Raw genomic sequence first — 22,044 nt, 5'->3', positions numbered from 1 at the left:
ACAACATGTGGTTTTGTGCCAACAATTTGGTACAGATTTAGCTAATAAATAAAGCTGATGTTTGTGTATGTCCGCTAAAGGAATCTGCACTGTCGCATTTCCAGTTACCAAATTTGGCACAGCCGATTTCTGTGACTCAGGGAACAACACAGACTCGGTTTTGAGTCAAAAATTTTACTCCACGCTTTCCAAAATACACTTATTAACAACCATCTACAGGAGCCATTGTCTCCTGGTGGCTGTGGCAGTTACCAACCAATCACAACTCAGTTTCTATTTTGCCACAGGTTGTTAATATGAGCTCTGATCTTTGATTGGTTACTATAGTCAATGATTATAAGACAGCTTATGTGTGAGGTAATATGTTAGGTGATATGTGTGGTGATCTGTGAGGTAATATGCAAGGTCATATGTGAGGTGATATAAGAAAATATGTGAGGTTATATGTGAATTGATATTAATTCATATGATTTAATATGTGAGGTAATATGTAAGTGGATATGTTGAATGTAAGATGTGAAATGCTTCAATTATTTTTTGATTTTTCATAATAAAATATCTGTCTTTGATTTGTGATCTTTATGTGCAAAATATTTTTTGTTAACCCGTTTTATTTTGCCAGCAAAGATCACAAGTGTTAGTAATGGGTGTTTGCTGCATTATGCAGCAAACACCCGATGTGTACTAAGAGGTCTAAGAGGCCTGTGAGTCCTCCTTATACACTTGCTGCCGCACCCTTTATTTGTTGAAATAGGAAAACCTCTTTAAATGTTCATACCCACTGTCAATTTATTCCTCGTAGTAAGGAAAAAAACAGTAACACAGCAAACTGTGGATGTGGATGTGTCTTTGGTGGGATAACAATATTGAGTTAATATATCAGTTTGAAAACTGTTAACATTTTTAATGCAACGCCTCTTTTTTAAATTTTTTCAATAACCTATTTTTGACCCTTACTTTTCAAAATCTGTAACTTATATTTTTCCATTTTCAGAGCCGTATGAGGGCTTGTTTTCTGGATGAAGAAGCCACAAGCAAAACCTTGGGTCGAGATGGTATATGGATTTTAAATGATTAAAACTCTGATATTCTTTACCTTTGTATAAAGAATTTTTAAGGTACATGGATTTTAACCCCATAACCCCCAAGGCCTTTTTGGGTTTTTTGCATTTTCACTGAGCTCCCCAAATAACATGTCTACTTTATTCAGTGCGATCACAGGAATACCAAATTTATATAGGTTTTATAATATTTTTAAATATCTACAAAAATTAAAACCTACTGGGGGATATTTATCAGGACCTCTGCGCACCGCCAGTGGCGCAATCCGCCACCTTCACGCCAGTGGGGCGTGAAGGGGCGTGAAGGGGGGACGCGGACGGACGGGAGTGGGCCGGCGCGGGACGTTACTGTCCCCACGCCTGCGCACTCGCTGCTGCCGGCGACTTTTCATACTTGAAAAGTCGCTGGCTGCGTTGTTACACGCTGCGCTGTTGGCAGCCCGATACATCAAGAGGCAGAAGCCTCTTGATGTATCGGGTTGCGAATTTGCAGCGGCGGGGCAATCATACGCTGGCGCACGAGCGCCAGCGTATGATAAATATCCCCCACTGTGTATGGTGTCATTTTTTGTGAGTTTTGATGACGTTTGTAATGCTATTATTCTTAGGACTATACGGCCTTTTGCTCACTTTTTATTGAATTTTTTCTATTTAGCAAAATGGCAAAAAAGTGGCATTTTCGACTTTAGGCGCTATTTTCCCTTACAGGGTTAAACGCCGGGAATAACAGTTATTATATTTTGATAGATCGGACATTTGGGATGCGGCGATACCATATACATTTACTGTTTACTTATATTTATATCAGCTCTAGGGAAAGTGGGTTTGATTTGAATTTTTTGTTTTTTTTAATTTAATTTACTTTTTTATCATTTATTTTTACTATTTTTCATTCATTATTTATTTTTACGATTTTTTACTTGGATTTTGCACATCATGTATTACAATGTGCAAATCACACATTGTAATACATTGTGTAAAAAGAGACAGCCTCAGGTCTTTGTGTGACCCAAGCCTGCTGCAACACACCTGCCAACGCATAGGCAGGCTGGTAGTTGCGAATAGCACCCTCTTCAGGTCAGGAGCTGTTAGGGAGATTGATCACCTCTCTAGGAAGGTTCTGGAATCAGAGTATTATGTAATTGCAGCTGTAGATTCTGCCTGGAAAGGCAACAGTTAAATTGGTGTAAGTAATTATGCATTGTTGTGGCTGTATTGTTAGCTGGAGTGTGATTGGAGAGGTGCTACCACCTGAGCAGGGGGAGTATAAAACCCCTGTGCAGTGGGAGCACATGATCCTTTGGTCTTGGTCTAATCCTAGAGAGACAGTGGGGGTCATTTACTAAGGACAATACCAACAATAGTAATCAGGACTAAATTCATCACAAAAGTCACAATAGAGCAAAAAATACATTAATCAAATTTTATTCACCACAAGGTACCAAAAAGGGACAATACAATTTAAAAACATCACTAAAATACATAACAACAAACACACAAAGGCGGTGGTGGTAGATAAATACACAATTTCACCTAAGTAGATAAGAAAGTAAATATAGAGATTGCAGTACACGTATCTATTAGAGTACCCAGGCCCAATAGTCTATTCGCCCAAAGGAAAAAAGGGGCATTGCATATACAAAGGCCTACCACTCTACCAGAACAACTCACAGGACCACCACCGCAGCACCCCGACGTACGTTTCGCCGTCGCTTCCTCAAGAGGAAGCGACGGCGAAACGTACGTCGGGGTGCTGCGGTGGTGGTCCTGTGAGTTGTTCTGGTAGAGTGGTAAGCCTTTGTATATGCAATGCCCCTTTTTTCCTTTGGGCGGAAGCGACGGCGAAACGTACGTCGGGGTGCTGCGGTGGTGGTCCTGTGAGTTGTTCTGGTAGAGTGGTAGGCCTTTGTATATGCAATGCCCCTTTTTTCCTTTGGGCGAATAGACTATTGGGCCTGGGTACTCTAATAGATACGTGTACTGCAATCTCTATATTTACTTTCTTATCTACTTAGGTGAAATTGTGTATTTATCTACCACCACCGCCTTTGTGTGTTTGTTGTTATGTATTTTAGTGATGTTTTTAAATTGTATTGTCCCTTTTTGGTACCTTGTGGTGAATAAAATTTGATTAATGTATTTTTTGCTCTATTGTGACTTTTGTGATGAATTTAGTCCTGATTACTATTGTTGGTATTGTGTTTCGTGCTTAGTAGAGGGACACGTTACTTGTGTAATGGTTATATCTTCATTTTGGTATTGGTCATTTACTAAGGGCCTGATTCGCGTTTTCCCGATGTGTTACCCGAATATTTCCGAATTGTGGCGATTTTTCCTGAATTGCCCCGGGTTTTTGGCGCACGGGATCGGATTGTGCACCGGCCTGCACGCGACGGAAATCGGGGGCGTGGCCCAGCGAAAACTCGACGGATTCGGAGAAACCGCCACATTTAAAAAAAAAAAAAAAAAGTGTCGCTGTTCACGCTAAATCTGCCCCAGTGTGTGCAGCACACCTTCAGTGCTGCCACAGATACTAATCCCAGGAACTGAGTCACCCGCAATGTGCAGCAAACAATCACCGGCTATGGAGAGGGCTCAGCCATTTAGCACTCTCCAATCATCTGCAGCCGCCGCATAACGTACAACTACATTACGCGTCAGTAAGGGGTTAAATGATTACAACTCTGATGTTCTTTACTTTTGCATAGAGATTTTTTATGGCCTAAACCATGTGTATTTTTTAAAAGGATTGGCCACGTTACCTCTTGTTTTGTGTAAAATGGCCACAGATGGAGGGTCATGAGCAATCACTTTGCTAGGACCTTGACCCCCTTAACGCAAGGGTAGGGAACCTATGACTCGGGATACAGATGTGGCTCTTTTGTTGGCAGCATCTGGCTGCCTGACAGATCTTTAATAAACAGTGATGGCTGCTGTGTGGATTTTTAAAGACGGTGATTGAAAAATGGAAACACAAAAAAAATGCTTCACAAATGACATCTGATGTGCTGCTATATCCTTGACTGTTTGTGGCCATTTACACTTTTTGTTCCATTTTCTTAGGGTCTTAGCTCAATGGCTTTAACATTGCCATCCAAACAACACACAAACTCAAACTAAAGTGCATCTAATATCAAGTACGAGAGCTGACTGCCATCTGCTGGACATGTACTGCAATTACATGTAAATGTACTGAAACCACAATGGAATGGTCTTGCATATATTGACATATTACAACTACAATTACACTACAATCGCACAAGGATTAATACTTTTGATAAGCCTCTACTTGCTCAGATCCATTGCTTGTGATGTTATCTAGTTGCATAATGTAAAGGTCAGTACAATAACTTGCAGAATTTGTTTTTCTTCAAGGCCGCTCCCCATCCTGTGACCATCGAGGTGCCTCTCCACAGCCCTGCTATATATGTTATACATGTATTAAACCCTGGCGTTAGTATACCCTCTTAGTAGTTGCGAGTTACTGTAGCACCGGTATGTTCAGCGGTATTACCTGTGCTATCATATTGTTGGCAATTGTAAGATATCACGATGCCTCTTGCCCCTCTACCCAGGGTCTTCTTTAGTATTCCATTTTTAACCAGACTCTCCTTTATATTGTTTGAATTATGTCTTATGATTTTGAACATGTTAATAAAATTATAAGCTTTTCTAGTTTCGCTATAATGTTCACTTTTCTCCCTTTTTTGGGTTATGTATGTTGAACCGTTTTCAGGTGTTTGTGGGTCTTGAATCGGGGCGCAATGACCACAACTAAACTGCAGTGAAAGGATGGGGGGGGGGGGTAGGAGTTCAACAATAATTGACATTCTGTAAATCTACATATTCTGTGATCCACAGTTGGTCCACAGTGATTATGTTAAGTGTGTGCCAGGCCAAAGCTAGTTTTTACATGGGGCTTTAAAAAAAAAAAAAAAAAAAACTTGCACTGACTTTTGTTCTGGTTGTTGAAATAAAAAGTAGTCAAAAAAGTAAAAAAGAAAAAAAAATACAAATCACCCCGTTTGTCTGTTGGATTTACATGCTGAGTTTATTAGTTCATTGTTTGGGCTGGTAATTGCTGCAGACACAAGAACAAGTTTATCAAAACTAACTCACTTGTGTACAATCAGCCTTTGGGTGCGGTCACACGGTGCGTTCTTGGTCCATTCTTGGTGCGCTTTTAAACGCACTGAAAAAGGATGCATTTTTGTATGTTTACTATGCGTTTATCTGTTTTTCTTCATTGCTGGAAGTGTAAGCAGCTGTATTAACATTTTCACAGCTGCTTACACTTCCACAAACAAACGTGGTAAACATGCAAAAACGCATGAGTTTTCAGTGCGTTTAAAAACGGACCAAGAACACGACATGTGACAGCATCTTCAAGCTACATGTGCATTTTATTGTTTCAAGGACGCGTCTTATTCTGTTTCTATTCAGCAATCCCACGTTTCAATGTTATTTATTTTTTTTACAGGTTTGCATCTGTGTGTCACATCCGAAATGTTTATTTTTAAGCACGTCCTAATCCTGTCCGTATTTGCATTCTATTCCTTCCCATGTGAAAAATATTGATCAAGTGAGTTAATACTTTGGGCCATACTTACATCCATACGGGAGGAAGAAACTGAAGAAAACCAGGACACATATAGAAGTAAATACGGACAATGGATCCAGTGGATATTTTCAGCCGGTGTAGACGTAGCACCACAGTCAAAAGTTTCTTTCTTATATTTTGTATACTGTACACTTTTGGTTTGCTAGAAAAAAATACTCCATGAAAAACTTCTGCAGAAGTTTTCCTACACAGTGAAATTCCTATAAGTGAAATCACCCTTATACTTTTGATATTACTAAAAACCTTACGTGACACTTAACAGATCATAACCAGCAGCATGTTAGTAGTTTTCGTTGAGCGCCATCACTGTATAAAAATAAAAGGTGACTGAAAATGTATAAAAATGTATAAAAGGATAAAAGAAAAACTGTATATAGTCCAGCAATCTGTAATGTTCTGAATTCAGATCAGAAAGGTAAAAAAAAAACACACATCATGTTATTATTATAATTTTTTTTTAAAATTGGCCTTCTTAAAAAACAACTAAAATTACATTTCTGAGGTTGTTAATAAAACAATAACCTGACATCATGAACTGTGGCATCAGAGTACAATCATCCAGACAAGAGAAGATTGCAGACCATTTATTCCTCTTAGGGCTTATTCAGACGGTCGTGTCCGCAAAAAAAATGCAGACGTGTGATGTCCATGTTCAGTCCCTATTGTATCTGCATCCGTTTTTTTTTTTCATTTCCACAAGAAAAAATGGAGTGCATGTGGATGTCATCCGTGTGCTGTTTGTTTTTTTTTTTGCAGATCCATTGACTTCTATGCAGGTCCGTGGTCTGCATGTGGTAAAAAGATAGTGCATGCTGCTATTTTTTTTCTCACTGCCTGCAAATCAATGAAAAAAACGGATGTGTGAACAGACCCATAGAAAACTATAGGTCAGTATGCCAGTATGCCGGAAAAAATAAAAAAAACAGCATACAGACCTCGTCTGAATGAGCCCTTATGCTTCTTCTTTTTTTGTTTTTAGTTTTCTCATATTTTCTTGACGCACTGTCTCATTCTCCAAGGAGGCAATTGCTGAAAGTCTCTGTATATAATCTGTGGGGGCTCCATCCAGTGGATCTGAGTAACCTAAAATGACTGAGAACAAAAATCATAGGAATAAGAAAAATATTTCTGTGCAGTAAATCATCAAACACATAAAAACAAAAACAAGCTCAGTGCTGAATTTCTGCCTTTATTGAACAAGAACGTGTAATTGAATATACAGGCAGTCCCCGGGTTACGTACAAGATCAGTTCGGTAGGTTTGTTCTTAAGTTGAATTTGTATGTAAGTCAGAACTGTATATTTTATAATTGTAACCCCAGACAGAATTTTTTTTGGTCTCTGTGACAATTGGATTTTAAAAATGTTGGATTGTCAAAAGAACCAGGATTAGCAATAAATCTTCAATACAGACGCCTTTAATAACTGTTATAGCTGATCATTGTAGTCTAAGGCTAAAGTACAGTAAATTACCAATTACCAGAGGTCCGTAAGTCGGGTGTTCTTAAGTAGGGGACCGCCTGTATGTGAGAGTTTTCAGCCTTTTGCATGTATGTAAAAAATGCCAAAAATATGATAAAAAAGTAAATCACGAAACAACATTGTGGGGTAGATTTATAAAACAATTTTTTAGCCAAAATCCATCATAATAATAATAATAATAATCTTTATTTCTATAGCGCCATCATATTCCGTAGCGCTTTATAGAATACATATCCAAATAATATAAGACATAACTGAGGACAAACAGTCAATCACGGAGCAGCTGTAATTTCCTAAAGGTTTTATTTGTCTCTATTAATCTGGATTGGATTTCATTATAAACTATAAACATTAATGCTGCAAAAATGCTCAAATGAAAAAAAAAACTATATATATGAAGCCTGTATTGAACAGAGAACATTTCTTTACATGAAGCTTCCTATAATCACTCATTTTCAGGCATATTTTATTAGGGAATATAATGATTAAATATGTAAAACTTACATTTCTGCTGTGATACTTGTGCACTGTGGGCAGCTTTACTTCTTAAATAGAAATCAAATTTAAAAAAAAACCTTCAGTTAATAGCATGAAGTATAGTTTCTAGATAACCTAAAAATGAACACGTGACAATAGAAATCCTTTACATTCTATATCAGAAACTGTGGTGTATTTTATTCATTGAAATCTCTGCTCATCCAGGATGGTAGCTGGACTTGGTGCACTGGTGTGTGAAATCACAGCACAGCCCCTCTTTGTTCCTCTAAGTAAGGGCTGTAGAAGACTTCTGGTCAGTGGCGTAACTACAGCCAGGCCCCAGGGCAAAATTCCTAACAGGGCCCCTTACCCCCTAATTGTGAACAACCTTATAGCTGCGTTCACACTGTGCATTTTGATTGCATTTTCAGACGCAATCCAAAGGAAGCCTTTGATTACAAAGGCTGATGTAACATTGCGTTTTCATTGTGTTTGTCGAACATGATGGAAGAGCAATGGAAGCCTTTGGATTGCGTCTCAAAACAAAATCAAAATTTCTTGCCCCTGTAAACAAACAGAGGCACAGGTCAGACGGACTGCGTCAGGGGACATCAGGAGCGACGGAGGAGGGGAGTACACATTTATTTTTTTTTAAATGCCTACCCCAGCCTGACTCCTAATTCTTTCAAACTCTTGATAAACCCCTTTAACACACTGTACACACAATTTCCACATGAACACATACAGCATACACATTAACCCCTTCACGCTCCGTGGCGGATATATCCGCCACGGCGCTTATGCCGGCTCGGCTCTGGATCAGAGCCGAACCGGCATCGGGAAACACGGGGTGCCGGCTGTAACTAATAGCCGGCACCCCAGTGTAACACCCGTGGTCGGAGTGGACTCCGATCGCGGGTGTGTAACCCGTTAAATGCCGCGGTCAGCACGACCGCGGCATCTAACATGCCTCTGGGGGTCTTTCCCCCACGATCGGCCCCCCTGAACCGTTTTCGGGGGCGCCAATCACTGCTATGGAAGTGCTGGGGTCCGATCTGGTCTCCAGCACTGCCTGCAGGCACTGCCAGTAAGATGGCGTCTATAACGTCATCTTACTGGCATAGTGCCAGCCTATGCAAGCGCATAGGCTAACACTGATAATTCCCTGCAATACATGATTATTGCAGAGTATTATCATGAACAAGCAATCAGATGATTGCTTGGTCATTTCCCATGGTGGAAAAAGTAAAAAAAAAATGTTATTCAATAAAAAATAAAGTAATAAATCAATAAAAATGCCCATAAGCCCCATAACATATAAAGAGACATATAACCCCAAAAAAGTCTAAATCATAACAAAAACCCCACATATATAGTATCACCGCGTCCGTAACAACCCGTAGAATACAAGTAAATCATTATTGAACCCGTACGATGAACGCCGTTAAAAAAAACTATTGAAAACCCACCAAAAATTAACATTTTTACCTATTCAATCTTACAAAAAATGCCATCAAAAGTGATCAAAAAAACATATGTACTCCATGATGATACTGCTGCAAAGTAGAGCATGTCCCGCAAAAAACAAGCCATCAACCAGCTCCCAAGTCAAAAAAGTAAAAATGTTATGCCACTTGGAAGACGGCAATGCAAAAATGATAGATTTTTTCCCACATTAGGGTTTTATTTGACAAATTTAGTAAAATGTAAGAAAATATATTCAAGTCTGGTATCCCCGTAATCGTATTGTCCCATAGAATAAAGCTAACATGATTATTAGGCTAAACGGTGAACACGAAAAAAAAAAAGTCAAAAATCCAGTACAGAATTGATGCTTTTCTACTCATACCCTCAAAAAATAGTTCCTAAATTTACAACAAGAGGGGATACCAACCCCAAAATGGCAACACTGGAAAAAGCATCTCATCCCGCAAAAAAAAATGCCAGCACATGGCCCCAATAACGAAAAAGCAAAAATTTATAGCCTACAAAAGGGACCAAAGAGGAAACTAAAATCCTGGCAGCTGCAGGTCCCTCCTTCCATTCTGCGCCTCGCTGTGTACCCATAAAACAAGTAACGGCCACATGTGGGGGGTCTCTGCACTCGGGAGAAATTGCAGAACAAATTGTATGGTGGGTTTTCTATTTTTATCTTTTGGAAATGTGTAAATTTTAGGGCTAAATGAGCGTATAACCGGCACAATTTGACCATTCTAAATTTCACCTCCATTTTGATTCAATTTCTATGAAGATCTCAAGGGGTTAACAATCTTCCTAAAAGCTGTTTCTGATAGGTTGAGGGGTGCAGATTTGAAAATGGGTTGATTATATAGGGGGTTCTGATACTAAATATGTAACATTTCATTCAAAACTGTATTTATCCACAAAAGAGTAAATTCTGAAAATACGGAAAATCGCTATTCGATTTGTAAGCCGAGCGACATCAAAATATATTATCCAGACATTTCAAAAATTATGAAAATGTAAAGTATACATATGGGAAATGTTATTCAGCAACTTATTTAGGTGGTAAATCTATCTACCTGAAAATGTAATGATTTTGAATTTCAAAAAAGTGAGATTTTTTCTTTTTTTGGAAAATAAACGCAAAACTTATCAGCCAACATTTACCACTAAAATGCAGTACAACATGTGGGGAAAAAACAATCTCAGAATCACTTTGATAAGTAACAGTGTTCAAAAGTTATAACCATATAAAGTGACGCAAGTCAGAATCCAAAAAATGGGGCTGAGCCTTAAGCTGTAAAATGGCTGCGTCCTTAAGGGGTTAACATATAAAACACATGAATATACTGTACACATGAACATATACAATAGACTTGATTTAGATATAAACATATGTACTATTTAAATACAATATACATTTACACTACAATATATACATGCAAATATATACCCCTACATTACTTATTCACATCCTTACATGTCAGACAGGACTGGGCAGGGGACTGGGGACAGCATCAGAGGAGCAGCAGCTGGGGAGCCCAGGGAAACACAGTGTCCCTTCTCCCTCCTCCCCCCTCCCTTTGTATGTCTGCCATTTCCTGTAATGCAGTCTGGGGGGGAGGGGCAGGAACCGGGAGAAAGCAGCAGTAGCTGCAGAGAGTTTGAAGGTGCAGACAGGCTGCAGGCTCCGGCACACAGCAGGTTGCTGTGTGTCCCCTAACATCTTCCCTGCCTGGAAGAAAACAGCTGCTGCAGCACCCGTGCGCTGCATCAGGGACCTGTGGATGTCTGCAGGAAGCTCAGAGCAGATTTTAAATGGTGACAGCCGCAGGTCTTTCTCTTCTTACTGCGATCGTTACACCCCCGCTTCGGGTCAGATATTACAGCAGAACGGTTGCTATGGATAGCAGTTTGAGAAGTGTAGGGACAGTTCCCCAGTGTTCCACAGTCCTGCTACCTAGAACGCACTAAGGTATGATTACACAGCACTCCAGGGCCAGTACCTAACACTCACGGTCGGCTCCAGGTTGCAGTAGACCCCTGGGCGGCAGAGCCTCAGTGGGCCCCTTTGCCGTGAACTGACATGGCAGCATTAATAATTCAGAAACTAAAACTAAACTCCTGTTACCTAGTTTATTATACCAAACAGCCCCTTCATGGTTGTTTTATATAAGTCCTCTCACCCGGATGTATTCCTTGTGAAGCCTTATGTGGGTCCCTCAGCAGCTCTGGACCCCGCCACTTGCTCAGGCCCTGCTGGCGCCGGCCCTGCCAACACTGTCTGAAGCTTTGTATGGTCAGAACTGCTAGAAGACTCATTCAAGCAAGAAGATATCAGTCTCATATTCTGATGATTTACCTGTCTCTGTAGAGAGTAGATGTGTAGATAGTATAACCTCTGCATGGCTGTATACGGGGAAATTGATTTACTTTGATGCCTGGAACTCCTCCACTGAAACTTGTAGGATTACAGTTAGCTTTATAGATGGTAGTTAATAATTCTATGGGAAACAGAAGCCAGGACCATTCATCAAGAGTACAAGAAAATCTGCAACACATCCCAAGTTTCCTATAGGGTTATAGACCACCAATAAATGATCAGTGGGATAAAATTGATGGTGAGGGTGAAATTGAGATTTTCCTCAGGATGAACATCATTAGGTGTGGAATCTTATTGTAATGAGCGTAGAAATGAGTCCATAGAATTTTTTACAGACACTTAAAATTTTTCATTTACATGAGCCAATTACCAATAAACACAATCCTGCATCCCAAGTACTGTGCTCTGAATATTGTAGCTAGAGCTTATTTCAAAGCTGAGATTTTTATACCAATATTAAGGGAGCAGTAACCAAAAATAATATGCTGCAGCTAATGAAGTCCATATAACCAATTTTCAAAAAGGATACGAACAAATACACTACAAGTAGTTTAAACTAATGGTCAATTTTGTTTTTGAAAAATTTTTGTTATAAAAACTATTTAGCAGAGTGTGGTGCAGAGTTGCTATCCATAGGACATTATGCTGTCAGTGAATGTTGTATTTTTAGGGGCACAGTGTGGAGAATTCCCTCAAAATATTCTGCAGTCCTAGAGATCTGGTTATGCATAAGTCTTCCTCTTCCCAATGTGGTGCTGGGGCAAGAGGATTATTTTAACGTGTTGTGTATTTAAGATTTGCTTTAGTAGATATCATATAGCGGAGGATGGAGGGGCCCAAGCAGAGCACCTGTCTGTAAAGGGGATTTGGAGCTCTGGGTGGGAAAAACTGACTAATAAGCAATGAATGTAATAGCTATGCAGATAAAAAAAACACACAAAATTAAATTTGTCTGTTTATCATTTCAACACAAAAATTCAGGATTTTATAGCTTTTTCATAATGACAATAGTAATAGATAACAACGAGCAGCTAAATCTCTGAGAAGGTTTTTTGGAATGAAGATTCCTCCAGGGACAGTAGATTGTGTATGAATACGTCTTTCCTTTGGATTGGGGCTGATATATTACATTACGTTGTTTTATTTCTATGTCGCATGTTGTTCTCCTTTTGGGACTGAAGGTTTGTATTTTCTGGTCCAACCAGGAATGTGTGATGTAAGGGGCCACCCTGCCTGTTGTCAATGCCAGAGGAGACGGAAAATACATTTGACATTAAATCATCGATATAACATTACTTCATATTACGTCAATTTCTTCGGACTCGTCCATCATGGGCAATTATGAGCAGAATGAGCTAAAAGTTTACTTATGGGGTGTGTATATAACTTTGAATTAAATAATGTGCTTTTAAATAATTTTACCTTTTAGTGTATGGTAATGTATGCAGGGTATCTACCCAGGAACGGGAACCTGTATTATAACCCTGTGTATTTCTTAAAGGCACATGTAGCTATTTACTAGTTTATATTGTAGATTTTATTCATAAACCAAAGATAGGCACATTGTGGGCAAGGGTTAGTTTGGTACTGCTAAGGGTAGGTTCAGTAAAGCAAGGGGGGCATTTATACAATTACTATTGTACTATTTTTCTTACCCTTCTCTGCCATTGCTGGAGTCAGTTCAGATACAAAAGGCTTAGCAATGTACAATGGATGTTTCAGGGTCCTACATTTAAAAGCAGGGAGAACGAAGGGATTTGAGTGCTGGTTACATGCTGGAGCAGTAGTCATGAACCTGTGCATATGGAAAAAACTGAAGTTTAGTACATATGTATATTGTAAAATATATTGAAGATGTGCAAGAAACATTTCTGCTTCCTTCACAACAGCATTGGAGGTTCTCAGTTAGTATAATATCAATGATCAGATTTCCTCTATATCTAGGGGCGGATGCCCTTGTGATAAAAACAGACGTCACACAGCCGCCCTATTACAGGATCAATGCACACAGTCATTCTGCTAGAATATAGAGCATGTCCTAGTCCAGTGATGGCGAACCTTTCAGAGACCGAGTGCCCAAACTACAACCGAAATCCACTTATTTACCGTGAAGTGCCAACATGAAATTTTAAACAGTAACTTATTGCTACCTGTTCTTTCACATCTTTCAATTGTATCGGCCGCTGATGCCACCAGTTCAAAGAAGCAAGGCAAATTCAGATTATCATTGTAGCTTCTATCCAGGGTCTCTCTGTAAAGGAAGAATGGTGGGTCCAGCAGGAGGACCTCCAAAGATAATGCAGTTCTGTCAAAACCTTCTCACTTTTCCCGCAGTACCAAACAGACAATGAAGTGTCGAATAGCTCTGAGAGCAGCATCTCTTAATTTGCCTGGGACTGCAGGAAAATTCAGTGTTTGGTGAACTCAGTCCTGGGCTGATGGCCTGAGTGCCCATAGAAAGGGCTCTGAGTGCCACCTCTGGCACCCGTGCCATAGGTTCGCCACCACTGTCCTAGTCTGATCAGTTTATTTGTGTGTACAGCAGAAGTCAATTGGAGAGATTTATTAAGATTTTCCAACCACTTAGTAATTCTGGTGTGCATTCCAGTATATTTGACTCGAGAGGGCATCCACGTTCCGATCTGGCAGTTTTAGTATATTGAACAGGACAGGGCATCAATGTTCTTTTCTGGTATTTCCATTATATTTGTCTGGACATGGCATCCATGTTCTAGTCTGGTAATTCCAGTACATTGGACTGGACAGGGCATTGATGTTCTTTTCTGGTAATTACAGTATATTGGACAGGACATGGCATCCATGTTCTAGTCTGGTAATTCCATTATATTTGGCTGGACATGGCATCTGCATTCTGGTCTGGTAATTCCAATATTTGGCCAGACAAGGCATCCACGTTCTGGCCTGATATTTCCAGTATATTGGACTCCCATCCATGTTTTGGTTTACTTTCTGTCCTGCCCTGCCCTGCCAACTTTTTAAAAAATTGTGTGCTGGGTGTAAAAGCATCAACAAGTCCCACAATGTGTGGCATACATGCAAGAAAACTGGCTTGCAAGCCATGATAAATTCCCTTCAATGTGTCAGTTTTAAAAACTGACACCACTCAGATGGGATCTGAGTACTATTCATGAAAAACAAATGCCAGATGGACACACTGGTCAAAAAAAAGCCTAAAACATATTTCTCTTTACAATGGAAGCTACAATACTTTCCTAGATTTATCACACAATGGGCTAAATTTATCAGGGCTACACACCAGAACTATGTACAAAGTAGTAAGAAACTTTTCTGCGACTGTATGAGCTGGTTTACATGACATTTTTATTACTTCTGAAAAGTGGACCGGGTTATCCCCAAATAGAGGCTGCAACTGTTCAACTCCTTAGACTAAATGATGAATTATGAAGTCAACTGATAGGACAGAATGATCAGTCTGATACATGCCCAGGCCTTGTCAAATTAACCCACCCAAAAAAAATACTTTATTAAAATATATATTTAAAGGGTGTTTTAAATACACTCAAGATGATAAAATTTACAATTATCTAATTCACTGTTATTCACAAAAATTCAGCATTTCACCGATATAATTCCAACCTGTCTCTATCAGTCCTTGTGTACACAATTTCTGTTGCCTCTGGTTCACGACCCTGGATCTTCTGAATTTAGGTCGACAGCCATCTTGTCTGACACTGTGGGGCTGAGCTCTTATCTCCCTCTGCTTCCTGAAGTGGCCCCTCCCCCTATATTCCAGGACGGAGCTCATACTGATACACAGACACTGACTTCCTGTCAGCAAACAACAGCAACAGCGAGAGGAGAGCTACTAGCTATAGGCAGATAAGTTCTTTATCCGGGGAGAGGGAGGGAGACACATCAGATCTTATATTGTGATAAAGCAGAGATGTAACGGTGCTGACTGTGTCATTGTGTGTAATATGCATCCCATCTCTGATCTGTCTCATCTCTTTTTCTACAGATACAAGTGAATGTTCAGAAGGTAAATGAAAGTGTAGATAAACCCTGTACCCTGATAATATAAGCACATTATCAGCACACAGCATCTCATAGCACAGAGGGATGGTCAGAGAGTCCCCACCCACACTCGTGAATTTTACACTGACCATCACCAGTGATATTAGCTAAAACAGCAATAAAACTGAGTAAAATTCTGTAAACATCACTAGGGGATTGAAATTTTAGAATTTTCTTTCATGGGCAAATAGCATTGTCCTTATTCCTAAATGCTTCCCTTCCACGGCTGCAATGTGAAAAAAAAATCAGTTTGGAAACTTATAAGCAACTCACCCGAGGTGACTCCAATGATATTAATATCCTGCATATTAAATTTTACCTGCACTGCCCTGCCACCTTATTCCTGATTGACGGGTCTCACAGCTAGGACATTTTGCTGTATTGAACTAGTACTTAGGGACCGTCTGCCAATGTTCAACTGCAGACATATACAGCTCTGTTTACTTGTTAGGGGTCAAATATTTTACACAGGATTGTTGTACACGGTGCCTTGTTGGAACATTGAGAGAGAGTTCTGTTACTTTCAGCTCTTCATGTCATGTGACTTCATGTCATGTGACTGGGCATGCTGTGATTTCATGTGATCAGATATATACATGGGATAGATGTTAATGTTACTGAGTAAAGGACCATAGATGACATCCCCCTGGTCATATGACATGAAATGCTGAGAAGAGACATAAGGCATGGGAAGGAGCCACTGACCTGAGCTGAGCAGGCCACATCCCCTCTGACTTGCTGATATATGCCAGGTAAGAGAACAAAAATTGATTTTCCGTGGATGTGAGAGAAACAATTTTTTAGACAAAAGTAGGGTATGATTTACTTAATAGGGCTCTGTGGGAACCTATCACCAGCTGTATATGTGAAAAATGTGGTGACAGCTTTGAACTTTCAAAAGTATTGTAGGACTTTAGGGATATCTCACATTGGTATTTTTCAAGTAAATTAAAGGGCACCATGACGGAAACCAGATTGGTACCAAAGGGGTTGCAAATTTTTTGGTTCTTTTTTTCTTTCTGTTCCTATACTGGAACAGATAAACTAAATTACAAGTGCAGAGGTGAACAGAGTCTTGTTATGAATGCACATAACTTATGGCAGATCCTCCATTACAGTCATATGTATGTAATACAAACCTTTCTTCTCTGCATGAAAAGTCCAGAAGATTTAAGCCTCTAATATGTAAATCTGCAAGAGATGAGGTAGTAGGATTATCTTGTATTACAGGATAACAACATATTGATTAACCACCCAATACTTTCTCATGAGTTGGCACTGCTAAACATTTTGCAAGAAGGTCCCAGGCCCCAATGCAAAAGGAATATTTACCCCTCCCCCTACCATTTTCCAATTATTATATTTTACTGTGCTATGTAATCTCTGCACCACCTATAGCTTTAGTTATAGCATCCAGTAATATATATGGGGTCGAAAGGGAGTCTACCATACAAAGTTGCAGACAGCGCAAGGTATTGGCCCTGGAGAGCCATGTAACTATACCTTTGTGTGCAGCAGGACTGTGAAAAATACATTTAATTCCACAATTTTTGCTGGATGTAGTTTACTGAGGTGCACCTCCTGTGTGAGACCTTCTCACTGAACACAGCCCAAAATCCCTCTCCTCTAAAAGCAGTAGCAGGCTTCTGGTTAGATATTACAGCAGAGCCGATGAGCTGGGTAGCAGTAGAATGCAGAGATCAAAGTAGACAGCAGTGTGAGGGCACTTCCCCAATACAGGCAATCCCCGGGTTACGTACAAGATAGGCTAGACAATTTTTTTTTTTGCCCCAGAGACAATTGGAGTTTCACATTTTTTGGCTGTAATGGGAAAAAGGATTATCAATAAATCTTCATTACAGACACTTTACAGCTGATTATTGCAATCTAGGACTATAGTAAAGCCTCCAAAGAGCTTCACCAGAGGCCACAGTGCGCAGAGGGGTCCATCTTTAACTAGAGGTCGTTTGTAAGTCAAGTGTCCTTAAGTAGGGGGACCACCTGTATTGCAAGTCCAGCTACAATTCTGGAATATAATCTTTTTTTCACAGTCCTGCAGCTGCTACTAATAATTCATACATAGGTATCACAGGATCATTTAAGGTAGGAAACTAATCAGTTCAAATGTATCCTAATTATGTAGCAAAGTCCATGGGGGACATTTAATATGGGGTTTCCGCCTTTCTTGTGGTGCTCTCATCGCCTTTTTTCCTTTCTGACCCATTTATTAGTATAAAATATGGGATTTTCCGTACCGAAAAGGGCTGTGGTTTTCATTATGTGGAAACTCTGACAAAGTTAATATCTGTCCTTTCCATATTTTGGACGCTGAAAAGTGGTGTAGAGTAGACCATGAAAATGGTCTAGCCGAATAGAAACTAGGAACTCGCGCTTGGTACTGCAATATTATATATTTACCCTGATTACCGACAGCGAGTCGTAAACCACTTTATATAAATGTCCCCCACTAAGATACCAACATCCAGTATAGTATGACAAGGACATGGGAGTGCAGTTGTCTAACATACAGAAACTTTTGCATATGTGTCATTTACTGACCTTGCCTCATATGAAATGCATACAGTCATCTAGCATGTGCAATAATTCAGATGGGAACAGCTCCATGCACAGCTCGGCTCCCGTACTCACTGTGCTGCTGTGTCCATGGGCTCTCCCTTCTCATATTGGGTGTGCGGCCATCAATGTGCAGGTCTATAGAACCAGCAATGGTTATGAAGCTACAAATAGTCTACAAACATGAAGGTATGTGATGTAATCAGATGATTGCACACAATGGGTCTCCTGGCCCCGGCACACATCCCCGTCCAGGCTCGCTGCACAGCGGCGGAGGGATATGCAGAGAAAACAATGCACTTTTACAGCCATTCCTTCCTATAGTGAAGCCTAGTAACAGCCGCCTAGTGACTGTGCACTACATACAATAAAGAAACACACAAGTCACACACACAAAAGCTAGATTATAAGCCCATAAAACAACAGGGTGTTTGTACAGTGTGTGCTGCCTGGCATTGTGCCACTTGTTGCTAGGTAGATCAGCACAGTCATATCACTTGTGTAAAAGATACTATAGACTGGGTTATTATACAGATTGTACATACAGTTAAGGTTGTTTTCCAGAATGGGGACTTGCCCTGCTCAGTCTCCCATTTCCATTGTCATTTCAGTAAAGTTTTGGGTCCTGCAGCCAACCATGAACTACTTTGGCCAATTAATGGCCTTCTCAGACGACGGGGCCTTCTACAGTTGTCCCCATGTCAAACAAAGCCACTCATGGGTTGAAGTATAATAATAATTATAAGAATTCTTTATTTATATAGCGCACACAGATTACGCAGCGCTACACAAAGTATGACAAATTGGTCCCTGTCCCCATGGGGCTCACAATCTAAACAACCTACCAGTATGTTTTTTTTTTGTAGTGTGAGAGGAAACCGGCGCACCCGGAGGAAACCCACACAAACACGGAGAGAACATACAAACACTTTGCAGATGTTGACCTGGGTGGGACTAGAACCTAGGACTCCAGCGCTGCAAGGCAGAAGTGCTACTCACTCAGCTACCGTGCTGCCCAAGTAGTTACTATGACCCTGCAGAACTGGGTGCCCCAAAAGGCTTGCACACTAGAGATGAGTGGACATGGCCAATCATAGCCACGGCTAGTTGCTAGGGGCATCAATTTTCCCGGATTGGCTGTTTAGCCTCCAGTCCAGCAATATTTCTGGACCTGCTCATCTCTAGTGGACACAGCTTAGTCTTCCCACCCAGTGGACATATGATTTTGCAGGAGAGATTGAGTACAATTAAAGAGTAAATGTAAAGTCTATTAAGCGTTTCTATAGCTGTTATACCTAAAAACTAATATTTTTCCAATAAGCATCTATTACCTTATTGCTAGTGATCCACTTTCTGACTGTGTCAGAAAGCTGTTAGGATAGGGTGACGTCTGTGCTGGGGCCTGGATTAGGAGACTTTATTTAGTGAATTGCTGTATGTTCTGTACAGAACACAGGAACCCAGTGATGTGTAGGGTCAGCTCTGTATCTTCCCCTGCCTTAGGCTACATTCACACTGCCGGGAGCCCGCCGCACCATAGCACGGCGGGCACATGGCAGCGCGGGGAGAGGAGGAGGAGGTGAGCGCCCCTCTCCATAGCGATATATGGCCGCGGCGCCGCAATACGGGAAAAGATAGGACATGTCTTATCTTTTCCCGGGCTACGAAGCGGTACGGTGCCGCATGTGTGCTGCACCATACCGCTCCCGTAGGGCGCCGTGAGCCCATAGAAGTGTATGGGGGACGTATATCGGCCGCATATACGTCGGCCGTATATATGTCCCCCATACTGTAGTGTGAATGTAGCCTTACTCTGTAGATGTCCATACAGCAGCAACACTGATGAGAGACTTCAGGCTGAGATTCTGTGTCCTGATTGGCTGGGCTGCTAGCTCAGCATTATGGGAATTGAGGGAAGCTTCTCTGGCTTCTGTTCTCTTAGCTGATGTCACGACCAGAAAAGTAGCGCTGGACAGTCAGGGTCTTTTTAGTGAACTGGATAATTTGGCTCAGCTTTCTAAATACAGACGGTTCTTCTGGCTCCTGAACTGATTCCTATGTAATAGCACTTTGGAGTTACGCTTTAAAGGGATATTCCGGGAATATGAACTTCTGATACAAAAACCCATAATTCTATAAAGAAATGAATACAACAAATCTCAATGTCATTAATCACAAAATGGAGCTTAACCCCTTCAGGTCTAAGCCATTTTAGGGCCTTAGGACCAGGCCTGATTTTTAAAATTTGCCCTGTGTCATTTTAAGAGGTTATACCTTCATAACGCTTTAATATATCCAGGGGATTTTGAGATTGTTTTCTCGTCACACATTGTACTTCAAAGTAATAGAAAAATGTTGATATCTTTTGTGTTTAGTTATGGAAAAAATGAAAATTTTGTAAAAATTTCTAAAAATCATTCATTTTCAAAGGTAAAATTTTTCTGCTTTTCAGGCAGATAGTCATAGCACCCAAGTAGCCTTATAACTAACATTTCCTGAATATCTGCTTTATATTTGTGTGACTTTTTATGCATCCTGTCCCTTTTTTAGTTTGTTAGGAGGTTCAGAATTGTGGGAGCAATTTTTCTCATTTTTAAGAAAATCGTGAAAACCCTTATTTAGAGGCACCTGCTCAGCTTTAACTGACTTTGAGAGGCCTAAACAGCAGTAAAACCCCATAAATTATGCCATTTTAGAAACTGTACCCTTCAATGAAAAATCAACTTTAAGAAGTGTGTTAACCCTTTAGATGTTTTACATATGAATTTTGTTACTAATTTCTCCCGAGTATGAGGATGCCCTATATGTGGTGGTGACTGCTGTACGGCCGGGCATAGGAGGAAAGGAGGCGCCATTCAGAGCAGATCTGCATTGTTACATTTTACAGGCTATAAAATGTTTATTTTTTTGTAATTTGGACATTTGGGGGATTATCTTTTTGTAGATGAGATCCACTTTTCAGGTACATCAATTACGGGGGATTCAATAGCTAATAATCAAATTTTATTAACTCTTTCTTGGTGGTGGTTAAAAAAAAAATTATTAATTCTTCTTTATGGTTTTTAGCATTTTTTTCCCCTGACTTTCACCATAAAAATAATGTCTTCTTTATTCTATGCTTTTTATGGTTAACTTGTTTTACAGAATATAGAACTCATTTTGTGTGAAAAATTTGCTTGTTTTTGCATTTATATTTTTTTGTTTCCATAGCTGTTTTTTTTTTTGGGGGGGGGGGGGACGCTTTTTGTGAGGTCAGATGTGGAAAGGTCACTTGTTCATTGCAATATACTGCATTCTGCATAGGCTGACAGCTGCAAAGTGCACAATCCTAACAGGCTGCTACTGAAGGCAGCCCTTATCGGACTTCGGGGTTGCCATGGAAACAATTGACACTCCTATGCACTATAGAGACCACAGTCACTATGACGCAGTGACTATAGGGTTAAACAGGAGGGAACGCGATAGTTACTGTTACACGGGCTCAGCTACGTCAAGGTGTGGGAACTGCCCAATCCGATGCTGTAGAATCAGGTCAGGCTGCGAGAAGGGGTTAAATAGTTTGATTTTATGATTCACAAAATGTTATGGGTTTCTAAAGTAGGTGGACTGCCCTGCTCTGTTACCATAGTAATGATGTGTGTACCTCCATCACTGAGATGACGTCTCACCACAACACTGGCCATACTGGATGCACTGCAACCAACCGACTACAGCCAAACATAGTGGTGGTCACATGACCCTGCCCAGGCAGGTGCAGGACATGTGATGTGGGACAAAGTCACAGGACTAATTAAAGGGCCAGTAGCTTTTTAAGTCTTCATTATACTGTAAGTCCACAGCATTTTTCTCCTAAGGGGAGCACAATTTTAAATAACAACTACTTACATATTAGCTTATATTTTAATGACCCATTCGAATATGAATTCC

At 40.3% G+C, this 22,044-nt stretch overlaps 1 protein-coding gene across 7 annotated transcripts; it reads right to left on the bottom strand.

The window, feature by feature from the left end:
- Positions 1–6,163: 6,163 nt before the first annotated feature.
- On the bottom strand, positions 6,164–21,843 carry C5H8orf89 (chromosome 5 C8orf89 homolog). 7 transcript variants are annotated; one of them, XM_072151715.1, is made up of 7 exons: positions 21,761–21,821; positions 16,683–16,734; positions 13,143–13,282; positions 11,467–11,608; positions 7,668–7,708; positions 6,618–6,774; positions 6,164–6,516 (listed from the first exon to the last, which is right to left on the bottom strand). In XM_072151715.1, the coding sequence occupies exons 1-6, from the start codon at positions 21,798–21,800 to the stop codon at positions 6,635–6,637; spliced, it is 555 nt and encodes a 184-aa protein (XP_072007816.1). In that variant the 5' UTR covers positions 21,801–21,821; the 3' UTR covers positions 6,164–6,516; positions 6,618–6,634. The 7 variants fall into 7 exon arrangements, with proteins under 7 accessions (XP_072007816.1, XP_072007817.1, XP_072007820.1 ...); XM_072151716.1 differs by having other exon boundaries at positions 6,164–6,774; positions 7,668–7,705; positions 21,761–21,828; XM_072151719.1 differs by having other exon boundaries at positions 6,164–6,774; positions 21,741–21,826.
- Positions 21,844–22,044: the final 201 nt, after the last annotated feature.

Source organism: Engystomops pustulosus, chromosome 5 (assembly GCF_040894005.1).
Source record: "Engystomops pustulosus chromosome 5, aEngPut4.maternal, whole genome shotgun sequence".
In the NCBI taxonomy this organism is placed as follows: domain Eukaryota; kingdom Metazoa; phylum Chordata; class Amphibia; order Anura; family Leptodactylidae; genus Engystomops; species Engystomops pustulosus.
Note: the sequence above shows the minus strand (reverse complement) of the source record. Positions and strands in the feature narration are given on the sequence as shown.

Coding starts and splice junctions, on each gene's coding strand:
- C5H8orf89 (XM_072151713.1), bottom strand. CDS start 21,800: ATGGCCAGTGTTGTGGTGAGACGTCATCTCAGTGATGGAG. Junction 13,283..16,682: donor TTTTCATGCAGAGAAGAAAG/GTTTGTATTACA, acceptor CCATATGCACAG/GTTCATGACTACTGCTCCAG. Junction 11,609..13,142: donor TCCAGCAATGGCAGAGAAGG/GTAAGAAAAATA, acceptor TGTTTCCCATAG/AATTATTAACTACCATCTAT.